This window comes from Scyliorhinus torazame, chromosome 13 (genome assembly GCF_047496885.1).
Source record: "Scyliorhinus torazame isolate Kashiwa2021f chromosome 13, sScyTor2.1, whole genome shotgun sequence".
Classification (NCBI taxonomy): Eukaryota; Metazoa; Chordata; class Chondrichthyes; order Carcharhiniformes; family Scyliorhinidae; genus Scyliorhinus; species Scyliorhinus torazame.
This window is the reverse complement of record NC_092719.1, coordinates 82,621,297-82,633,602: the sequence shown is the minus strand read 5'-3', so window position 1 is coordinate 82,633,602 and position 12,306 is coordinate 82,621,297. Positions and strand designations below refer to the sequence as shown.

General features: G+C 40.4%; 1 protein-coding gene and 1 pseudogene across 15 annotated transcripts in view; one reads left to right on the top strand and one right to left on the bottom strand.

The window, feature by feature from the left end:
• The window catches only part of nr2c1 (nuclear receptor subfamily 2, group C, member 1), a 172,465-nt gene extending 161,638 nt beyond the window's left edge, over positions 1-10,827 (top strand). For all 15 annotated transcript variants that reach the window (XM_072471898.1, XM_072471908.1, XM_072471907.1 and 12 more), the window contains 2 exons: positions 4,500-4,605; positions 7,864-10,827. In XM_072471898.1, coding sequence (XP_072327999.1) covers positions 4,500-4,605; positions 7,864-8,038 — 281 coding nt within the window. In that variant the 3' untranslated portion in view covers positions 8,039-10,827. The remainder of the gene's footprint in view (positions 1-4,499; positions 4,606-7,863) is intronic.
• LOC140388705 (U2 spliceosomal RNA) lies at positions 4,048-4,259 on the bottom strand (annotated as a pseudogene).
• Positions 10,828-12,306: the final 1,479 nt, after the last annotated feature.

Here is a 12,306-nt window from a genome sequence, read left to right as displayed (position 1 = left end):
TGTCCTACAGACCACAGGATGCTATGCTTCAAGATGAAATTTGCTCCCACCAAAATGAAGACCAGCATGCACTAGACCCCAAAGAAAGCAAGATTTGCAGAAACTGGTGTCTGCAGAGTGCTGCGAACAATTCCAGCTCAAACTTGACGAAGCACTGTCCTCTAAAGAAAACCCAAGTGATGATGTTGATTCAGCATTGTCAACATTCAAATCGACAGTTCTGGAAGCTGTCGATGATGTCCTGGGAATACGGCAAAGAATTTATCAAGATTGGTTTGATGAAAACAGTGATCAGGTTAAGAAACTGCTATAGGAGAAAAGTGCAGCATGGCTGGGAAACAAAGATACACCTGCTACTAAAACATAGAAGCTGTGCAGGATACAAGACACACAGTAGGCCAGGCAAGCAAAGAGCTTCAAGTCTATGCTGATCACGACATGAGGAATTTCTAGCACTGAAGTTGTTACAGTCCTTCCTCACACAGCTACTCGCATGTTCTTGTGCTGACGGGAAATCTGTCCTGATGGACAGGACAGTTATCAAAGAGCACTTTAGGCGTGTGCTTAATGGCCCGCCCATTGTAAATGGCTAGCCATAGACCAGCTTCCAGACTGGCCCAATCATGAAAACCTGGGTCGCAAACCCTGGGTTATGGAAATTGACACAACCATTAGACTCCTACCCCCGAGGGAAGCTCCAGGCTCAGACAAGATCCGAGGAGAAATTTGCAAGCCCAGGGGAACCCCCCAGCTAGCCATGAAATTTGCCCAATGATCTTACAAAATTTGGGATCAGCAAACCATTCCTGAGGAGTTAAAATTTGCTTTGATTCTTCACTTGTACAAAAAAAGGACACAATCCTGTATGTGACAACCGCAGAATAATCTTGCTGTTTTAGATGGCTGGTAAGATTCTAGAAAACGTTCTACTGCACCGACTTGTAAGCCACATAGCAGGATGTGTATTGCCAGAAAGTCAATTAAAGTGGGTTTAGGGAAGGCAGAGGTACTTGGGACATAGTCTGCACCCTTCAGCAAATAGGAGAGCAATGCCACAAACAACAGATGGGATTTGCTGTGCCTTTGTTGACCTGACAAAGGCCTTTGAACAGTAAAAAAAATGAAGCCCCTTGTGGAAAGTTGATGGCCTGATAGAGTTGAAAATCTGATACAGCAGTTTCACACGGAATGATGGTCACTGACTGGTGAATATACTGACCGTTTGATGTAACAAGTGTGAAGCAAGGGTGTGTCATGGCCCCTGTGCTGTTCAGTATATTCTTTGCTGCTGTGCTTTCTGGAGCATTTAACGGAAATGTTGATGAAATGTATATCGAATTCAGAAAAGAAGGCAATTTCTTCATGCTGAGACAACTTAAATCTTCAACTAAAGCATCAGAGATGATGATCCAGGAATTGCTGTTTGCCAACGACTGTGCCTTCATGTCACTGAGAGCATGACCTTCAAAGGATCATGAGTGTTTTTCAAAAGTGGCTGATGACTATGGGTTAACCATATAGCTTAAGACAGATACTCTGCCAATCGCTATTAGATTCGGACTATAATCCACACTATTTAACTATCAATGACACAACCCTGAAAGCTGTGAATAACTTCAACTTGGAAGCCATAAATGTCTCCACTGAGAGCAAAATGTCAAAGAGCGAGCTCACTATTTACACAAGAGACTGCAGAGGAAGCAAGGTGTCAAACTTGCAACAAAACCTGCAATGTTAGAAAGCTGTAATAAGATCTACCCTCCTGTATAACTTTGAGACATGCACTACCTACTCCAGGTATATTCAGCAGTTGAATAGGTTGCACACAAGATGCAATCATGACATTCGGGGCATCAAATGAGGGGACAAAGTGCTCAACACTGAGGTATTTCAAAGAGCAAAAACGTCTGGAATCGAAGCACTCATCTTCGTAGTCCAGCTCAGATGGAATGGACATGTGATACACATGACTGACAAGTCCCTCAGGTGGCACGTATTCACAACTTTAACTTGGACACCACCTGTAAAGTAGGCTGAAATTAAGCTTCAAGGACTCCTTGAAGATGAAATGCAGGAGATGTGGCATGTCCACCACAGACTGGGAGAAAAATTCATATGAAAGAACAACCTGGGGAGCAATCTTGAGTGTTGTTTCCTTTGATCAGTGAAGAATACAAGCAAATAAGAATAATGGCAAGCTAGAAAAAAGTCCGTCCCAACAAAAACAGACAATTCATCCTTGCCCACACTGTGGAAAGACATGCAGCAATCCGACTCCACAGCCATGTTAGAATGCACCATGACTCTACACCGACAAGAAATGGCCATCTCCCATAATGCAGGGAAACCAAAAACAGACCAGCATTAGATAACATTGTCAATGTCGACATCCCATATAATAGGATATAATGCAAAACAATGCCTTGGTTATACTGCCAAAACACATCCGCTTTCATTTTTCTTGTGAAAATATGCAAAAATAGATGTCTAAATTGTCATGAAGACCGCACTTAACATCTTTAACTCAAAATTAAAACAGAATTCTGGAAAGGAACATATAATTAGCATTCCCGCGAAACATCTCAGTTCGGTGAAATGCCCACGTGATCCAGTTGCTATGTAGCGAATAATTCAAATGAAAACACATCTAAGTCAAGTGGCAATTATTAGTACCTTTCGCAGGATCTCACATAAAGAACAGCTGTGCTGAGATGCAGGCTGAGGAAATGGTCTTCGCTGTCCTGTAAGGATTATTGGAGATTCGAAATAAATTTCCGTATGGGGAAACCATTTTTCCAGAACCAACTGAACTAATTAAAGGAGTTGGATACTGGATTGTCAAGACTGTTGTGAGTTGAGGAAAGGGGGAGTTGTCGGCGTGCGCCTTTCTGATGATAATTGTATCCTGAAAAACTCTGGTGTTATGGACACTGGAAGTTTTGTTGTAGGAGGAGAAATGAATTTCTGCTGGAGAACTAGGAGTTACTTTGGGACTGTTCTTTAATGCTACATATCCGACAAAACCATGGAATAAAGTAAAAATGTTTCACAATGCTTATTCGGTTGCAATAGGCAATGTAAAAGTATCTTTTCTTTAGTCTGATGTATGTCTGTTAATTAATGTTCGACCTATGTTGACTTAGTTTGCTTGTTGCAGTGAAAGTCTTAAAAAGTGACATTTTTGTCCTTTGGTTATTTCCATTGGGAAATTTGTCTCTTTCTGAAAGTTATCGGTCTCAAAGAGACTCGCAACACTAACCTGCATGCACAATCGTGAACGAAAGCAAGTTAATTCAGAGTCATTTATATAGATTAACCATTAAGACTGGAGCTCCTATACCACATATGGCATTATTTATACCAGCAGTTGCCTTATCTATATTCCTCTACAAATATTTTCTATGTAGTCCAACTAGTTTTGTGGACACTCCTCAATGCAAATACAAACACACCAAGAACTTTAACTACTCGGGTGCTAAAGATTATGCTCTTTTTGGAGCCCCTGTATTTTGTTTTTCTTCTCACAAAGATAAATTCTGAAACGATATTCAGATTCTTATAACAGAAAAATCAGCGAAGATAAAACATTGAAACTTGTATTCAAAGATAACTGATATTAAAAATGTGATAATAGTTGGCAGCAAGCTGAATGAATGAATGAATAAAGGAAGGGAAAATTGCTTGTTTCTCTCCCAAAGAAAATTATTGATTAAAAACAGACAGGCTAAAAGCAAGTTTTACAAACTACTTAACCCTTTTTCATGCTTTTTAAAGAAGCCGAGAATTTGTTTTAATAAACTTCTCGCAAATGTAAGAAGCGGACAGTGAAAGGTTTGTGTTCAGAAAATGAAAACATTTGGAACAACATTGGTGAGGATACATCTGATGGTTGGAGAAAGGTCATCATGGGAATCTTACTTTAAATTGTTTTTGAAAAAATGATGCCTTCTTACAGGGAAGAGACATGTCACTGAGTAGCCAACTTTGTGACTCTTTTCATTTACAAGTGAGAATCTATAGCCTGTAATTATTAGCGGTGGACCCCTTGAAACTTTCTCTTTTTTTAACCTTTACTGAGTTACAAAGCCAGGGCTCAGAGTGTGGGTCAGGGGCAAACCCCTAATCCAGCTCCTCGCTTGCTCCAAAAAACTAATTCAAATTGAATCCAATTCTTGGTCCCCACAAGAGAGACATACCAGATCTGAACCAAAGGCTCAATCTACAGACACTTGATCTTAGCCAAAAGGCCGAGAAGCGATCCCTTGAAACTTTCTCATGGAGCCCTTAAGGGATTATAGGTCCCAGTTGAGAACCTTTGACATAATCAATCCTATCCTCGCTTGTGCCTTGAGTTCGTGGAGGAGAGAATGTTGGTGATTTATATTTTTCCTCATTACATTCTTCTTGGCTGAAAATTGAATATTTAAGGCTGTGAATGAGCATTTTTTAGATCATAAACCTGTGCAACATTTTAAGATTAGTTATTTTGTTTTCCTTAGATCATCCAGGCCTAATTAATGCAGCACAGATTGATAAATTTCAAGAGAAAGCATATATGGAACTTCAGGATTATGAAGCAAAAGCCTATCCAGATGATTCTTACAGGTATGATGGAGTCAATTTCTGTAATCTCATTTCAACTATTAAACTTGGACATACTATTGGACAGGGGTGTCAACTCACTTTTCTATCATGGGCCTACTCTGACTCCTTGGGATACATTTAGCAACATTATCTGGGCACACTGGAGTAGAAACATATATACATAAGGGCCAGAATTCTCCGGCCGTTGGGATTCTCTGTTTTATATCCAAGTTTGCCAGTGACATAAAGGTCGATAGCGTACTAAATAATGTTGGTAGCAACGTAAAATTAAGGACATTGATGGCTTAAGTGAACGGACAAAACTGATGGATTTCACTGGACCAACGTAGGGTAGATCCAAGCTTTTTTTTGAAATGGTGAAAAGCTAGGAACGGTGGAGATCAAAAAAGATGTAGGGGTCCATGTATACAGGTCACTACAATGTATTAAACATATAAAAATGAAAAAGGTTATTGGGAAGTTAGCCGTTATAACTTACTCCCATCCCCCTCCTTCAGCACAACCTTCTACTCCTTTCTCCCTCTATGTTTATCTTAGCTCGCTTGCCCATAAATGCATCTATGCTATTTGCCTCATGTATGCCTTGTGATAGCAAATTCCACATTCTAACTACTCTCTGTTTCTTCTGAATTCCTCACTGGAGACTAGCTTGCCTTGGATTGAAGCTTTTAGAAATTTAACAGGAATTGATTAGGCAGATAAGATTTTTTTTCTGCTAGTGAGGGCATCTAGGTCAAGACCCGAAGATGCAGCAGCAGAAGTAGGCCACTCGGCCAATCAAGTCTTCTCCGCCATTCAATGAGATCATGGCTGATCTGATATAATGCTCAAATCCACTTTCCCACCTTATCCCCATAACCCTTGATTCCCTTACTGATTAAAAAACTGCCTGTCTCAGTCTCGAATATAGTTAACGACCCAGCCTCTACAGCTCTCTGCTGTAAAGAATTCCACAGATTCACTACCCGTTGACAGCAAAAATTCCTCCTCATTTTTGTCTTAAATGGGTGACCCCTGAGTCTGAGAAATGCCCTCTGGTCCTAGACTTCGACAAGAGGAAATATCCTCTCAGCATCTCCCTGTCAAGCCTGCTGAGAATCCGACATGTCTCAATAAAGTCACCCCTCATTCTTCTAACCTCCAGTGAGTACAGGCCCAACCTACTTAACCTCTCCTCATAAGAAAATTCCTCCATATCTGGGACCATCCTAGTGACCCTTCTCTGGACTGCCTCCAATGCCAGTATATTTTTCCTTAGATAAGGGGACCAATGCTGTTCACAGTATTCCAGGTGTAGTCTAATTAGTGCCTTGTATAGATTTAGCAGGGCTTCCCCATTTTTATATTCCATTCCTTTTGAAATAAAGGCCAACAAGCAATTGTCTTCCCTATTGCCTGCTGAACCTGCATGTTCGCTTTGTGATTTATGCACAAGGACCCCCAAATCTCTCTATGCTGCAGTTTTCTGCAGCCTTTCTCCATTTGAATAATATTCCTCTCCTTTATTTTTCCAAAGTGCAGAATCAGCAAGGCCATTCAGGAAAGAAGATAGGAAACATTTTTTTCACACAAAGGGTGGTAGAAATGTGGAACTGTCTCCCACAAGATGCAATAAATCCTAGCTCAATTAATAATTTTAAATCTGTGATTGATTTTTGTGAGCCAGCACTACTGTGAGAAATGGCAGGTGGCGTTAGGATGCATGATCAGCCATGATCTGATGAATGGGGTAAGAGGCCAGAGGTCCATTCCAGTTCCTCTGTTGACATGCACTAGACAGGTGGGGTGGGAAGGGGGCGGGTAGCACGAGATCAATGATCCAATTTCACAGAACAGTTATGATTGAGCTGTTGCTATTGATTGTGAGGGGCAGTATTGAGTCGCGACAAGGTAGGTAACTTCCCGACTTGCTGTCTCACAAACAAAGTTAGCAATTAACTCCAAGACGTTGTATTTTTTTATGAACATCGCAACATTTCAGGCTTTTATTTTTCACCACCTGCTTTCCCAACTTCCATCATAAAATGAAATGCAATAAAACCAACAGCTTGTTCCTATTTGTTCAAAGCATTAGTGCAGTGAAAGCTGTGAGTATATTAAGTCAAACAAATGGTATGAAAAGGGAATCACTTGTGACAGAAAACAGTATTTACATCAGCACAATTAAATTCTCAAGAAATAGCCAATTTGTTAAAGTGCTTGTTGCGCTGAAGTTGTAGTTCTACAACATTAGAATTCTGGCTCCCTGTGAGTATTTCTATATACTGAGATCTTTGGAGACAAGAAGCAAACCAACAAAGGCAGGATATGTACATCAGGCCAAGTTCTGAGAAATGCTCTAACCTCAAAAAGTATTAACCTATTTCATCTTTTTCTCAATGCTCAGTTGTACTATTATCTGTTTTATCCCGGATCATATTGGTGAGGCCTAAAGGAACTGCAACTTATCCCAAGGTGCACCCCAAATTGGAGGAATGTTGTATTGTGCATGTGGCTTACTAAGAGCTAGAAGATTGTGCTTCAGGACTTGAGCACATATTCTAGTTTTTTTCAGTAATTTAAGATGAAAGGACTTAGTAGCCTACTCCTCCTATTTTCGATGTTTCTAAATCAAACCCATGTCTTCCCACATGACACAACTTGAGGAAGAGCAGCAAGTCTCCCAGTGACCATTTTTAATTCTTGCTAAACATCACTGCAACAGATTATCTAGTTAGTAATTTCACTGCTGTTTGTGAGACTTTGTGATGTGCAAATTGACATTGTTCCAATACTGGCTATGCTTCAAAAGGTCTATTTGGGAAATTAGTAATCCAGAGACCCAGAGTCATGATTTGGGGGTCCGGGTTCAAAACCAGCCATGGCAGATGGTAAAATTTTAATTAAATAAAAATCTGGAATTCGAAGTCTAAAGGTAAGCATGAAATCATTGTCAATTGTCGTTAAAAACCCATTGGTTCACTAATGTCCTTTAGGGAAGGAAATCTGTCGTCCTTACCCGGTCTGGCCTACATGTGACTCCAGATCCACAGCAATGTGGTTGACTCTTAAATGCCACCAGGGTGGGCAATAAATGCTGGCACAGCTAGCGACGCCCGCAATCCATGAATGAATTTTTTAAAAGCTTTTTTTTTCCTAAAGTGTATATTCAAAAGATGCCTTGCAGAAGCAGCAAACATATGTGACTTGAGGTGCCTTGGAACATGGATAATGACGGTTTTAGCTGACATAATTATAATTTAGTTTCTTTTTTTTTAGATTATCAAGACTTCTTCTTAGATTGCCTGCACTACGACTCATGAGTTCTGCTATCACTGAGGAACTGTTCTTTGCTGGACTAATAGGAAATGTGCAGATTGACAGTATAATACCGTACATATTGCGAATGGAAACTGCAGAGTACAACAGTCAGATCACAGGGTCTGCAGTGTGACTTAACACCTACGAACAATCGCAGTGCCCTGCTGGAAGCTTCTTCACCTTTTTCAGTAATGAGAGACAATTGCAGGTTGTTCATGTACAAAGAAATCTCGGGGTAGTCTTTATAAAAGAAGAGAACGAGAAAAAACAATTCATGGAGAGTAGACTGTGAATATTTTTCATTGATGAATTGTGCTTGGTAGCAGTTGTAATAAAAAAAAGTGACCATGAATGATCCCTTCCTTTTTTAAAAATTGTTAGTTTCTGCAGTTTGCAGAATGAGTGTACAGCTTGAGTTGAAAAACGCCATGATCATATATTTGTGTTTACCCCAATTTTTTAAAAATAATTTTTATAGGACTGTATTTGACTAGACAGTCAATTGAGAAATATGGGCTTATTTAATGTTTCATTAACATTGATAAAGCACTGATGTTGCATGTCTGAGACTGTTCCTATATATCGCATAGCATTTAGATGTGGATTCACACATTTTCGGGCAAATATTGGACAACTATATGACTAGCTGACAAATTTGTCTTTATCAAACAACTAATTGTATCTGGTAGCTTAATTTTACTGATGTATCTCGCATTCTGTATTCTTCTTAATGAATAAGAATATAAGGGAAAGCAGGAAAGCAAATTATATTTTGCAGTACTACCACGCCAAGCTAATGTTAGATTTTGTTGTCCTGTACATTGTAGAGTGACATATAATAGTAAGCGCACTGAAGCCTGTCTGATCTTCAGTGAATCCACAGCCGGGCCCAGCTGGTAAACATCCCAAGGAAACAGTCTCACTTTTGTATTGAAATCACGCACAGAAGTGCTAATTAGAAGAATATGGATTTGACTCGAGGAATTGGATGTGTTTAGAAAGCAGCTGTAAAAAGAAACCTACTGTAGCACTTTGGCTGTCGAGAAAACAATAATGCAAAGTTTTATTCTCATTATATATCCCAGTTCCTCGCCCCCCCCCCCCCCCCCCCCCCAATCCCAAAGCTGTTTGTTTTTCAACCATTTCCCTGATAAAAGTCCGGTAAGTGCAGAGCAATAATCTGTGATTTAGCAAGCAATGGACTGAGTCCATGAGAAAAATGGACTTCCCTTCCCCAGAAAAGAATATCAATGGCAGATACCATAAACCGTTCAATTTTAATACAATTTGCTATTTTCACATTTAAATTTGCTGGAAAAGTCCCTTTAGTGGGTACAAATCCTGGCAATCTTGGGCTGCACTCGTTTTCTTTGTGCTAATATTTCCTCAAACACAGTAACTGATTTCAAATTTATGTTCCAATAAAATGGAAATGGTTGATAGGTGTTTAGTCTGTACAGTTACAGGTTTAGCCAGTTTTTAGTGTTGCAGCAATGTTTCCTGCTGTGCGATAGTGGAAACTTTACCTGCATCAAAATGTTTGACGGAATGCCATTCGCAAATACATGTTTTCTGTACAAATTGTGGTTTACAGTATTCAACTTTAGAATTTTACAGAAAGTCCTGTTAGATACGTGGAAGTGAACGAAAGGCTAGTATTGAGGAACAAGAGATATGTGGCATGTTGTTTGTTGGTTGGCTTCCCTTCACTACTGACATTGGTTACATTGAAGGAAGCTTTTTTCATTCAGCATTCTTAACCTGCTGCAAATTTCCATCAACCAGAATCTGCATTGTGTGTTTTTCTTTGAAGGGGAGGACAGGGTTCTTTTTGGTTTGTGAAATGGGAGGGTGCGGGAGGGAGGATGGGTGGTAATAATTGAAGCGGTATCAAATGAAACTTCTGACTGTTGCTAGCTTTCTCACCAGCTTTTGCAGGATAACTTAAGTTGACTATTTTGTATAAAAAAATATATATAATTTAAAAACTCCTTTGTGTCTGATTCTTTAAGCCCCCCTCCCTCCCACTTCCCCGCTCCCATCCTGTGTAGTACACAATCGGGTCTCTTGCATGTTCCCAAAAGCAAGTTTATTCCCTTTCGGGGCATATTCTAAAACCACATAAAATTACATTAGGACAATGCAATTGTTAGTCTATATTAATGAAATGTGTTCCTTCCATAAAAGGTTTGACTAAGCACTTTGGCTGAGGAGGCAAACCACTGAAGCGAATGTCATTGATTTTAAATTGCACCGTTTGATTCACCAGTTGCTAACTGATCCCAAAAGCTAAACGATTCCATTACTTGAGAAACAGCTAGTAATGCAGGTAACAGAGGAAGCTCATCACCTCGTGATAATTATAGTTGTTGCCACGACAATCATGAATCGTTTTTATATTCCTGTGTTAGCCATAAAATTACGAATTGTCCAAGCTGTGTATAACGTTACTGTCACTTGTTATATATATATTATACACATTAATTGAGATGCAGCCTGAACCCTCTTGAGGATAGTGTACTCTCCAGTTTGAAGTGCTTTGTATTCCATATCTATATGTTATACACTAGTGATAGCTCAATCTTTATACCGTCAGTATCCCCCGCCTCTGACATTTCTCCCCGTCCCTGTCTCCTCTTCCCCCCCCCCCCCCCCCCCCCCAAACCGTGCTTTTTGTATAAATGCTCCTGTAAATGTCTTGAAATCAGACTACAAGTGTAAATTCTATTTTGGCTGTATTTTTTTAAAACAGATTGTAACTGATTTTATTAGGAAAGGAATCTGTGACGTTTTCTCTGTTTGTATATAGCTACATGTTAGGATGATGGCAATAAGATTCTGAGTATTAAAGCAGCAGCAAAAAATGAGTTGTGTGTACTTGTGAATGATAAAAAAAACATAGTAAACTAAAACTGGCATTTCTGTATTTTGTTAGTTTTGTTAGTGACTTTTCTTAGTGGCCTATGGCTATTGTACAAAGAGCAAAATACCATGGATGCTGGGAACAGCACTCACTGGGAACCCTCAACATGTGAGGCAGCACTTGTGGGGCAAGGAAGTACGGGTCGCTGTTTATGACCCTTCGTCAGGCACAGCAATCTAAAAGAATTTTATGTCTCCTGGTACAACATGTGGCATTGCTTGTGGTGAAATCGGTGCTCTGTATTTTATCTATACTGATGGATCTCGAAACATCTTGTGTTTATCTAATATCCCAAAGTGCTTCTTAGGAGCATTCTCAAACAAAATGACACCGAACCATATGAAGAGAATTTAGGAACGTACTGCATAGACTCATAGAATTTACAGTGCAGAAGGAGGCCTTTTGGCCGATTCAGTCTGCATCGGCCCTTGGCAAGAGCACCCGACTTAAGCCCAAGCTTCCACCGTATCCCGGTAACCCAGTATCCCAAACTACCTTTTGGACATTATGGGACAATTTAGCATGGCCAATCCTCCTAACCTGCACATCTTTGGACTGTGGGAGGAAACCGGAGCACCCGGAGGAAACCCACGCAGACACGGGGAGAAAATGCAAACTCCACACACAGTCGCCCGAGGTTGGAATTGAACCTGGGACCCTGAAACTGTGATGCAGTAGTGCTAACCCTTGAGCACAGAGGTAGGTTTTAAGGAGGCTAGATTGAGGGAGGGAATTCCAAATTTTGGGACATTGCTCAAGGTGAGTCCTGTGTTTCTTAACAATTACAGTGATCTATTATATAATCTAGATTATATTATGTTGCTGGTGGGGCCCCCTGTGGCATTCCCTGTGATAAGCTGCAGATTTTGCTGTGTATATTTGAACAATGTTCAGATCCATTCATTTTTCAAATGATGGAGCAATCCGTGAGCGCATACAGCATGTCCTGCACAACATCTCGGCTTGGGCTGGTAAGTGGAACTTAACATTTGCACTACACAAGTACCAGGCAACACTCATCAACAAGAGCATCTAACCTCTTCAGTTTTAATGGCATTCCCTTGGCTGAACCTCTCACCATCATCCCTTAGATAGGTTTTTGATAAATAAGGGGATCAGGGGTTACAGGGAGAACGCAGGAGAAGTGGGATGAGAAAAAATATCAGCCATGATTGAATGGCAGCGCAGACTAGATGGGCCAAGTGGCCTAATTCTGTTCCTATGTCTCATGGTCTTATCACCGACTTCTCAAGTACAATTAGGAATAACATAGTTTCTATAGTCCCTTCAACATAAAATGTCCCAGGTGCTGCATAGTGGTTAGCACTGCTGCCCCACAGTACCAGGGACTCAGGTTCAATTCCAGCCTTGAGTCACTGTCTGAGTGGAGTTTGCACTTTCTCCGGTGTCTGCGTGGGTTTCCTCCGGGTGCTCTGGTGTCCTCCCACAGTCGAAAGATGTGCAGGTTAGGTAGAATG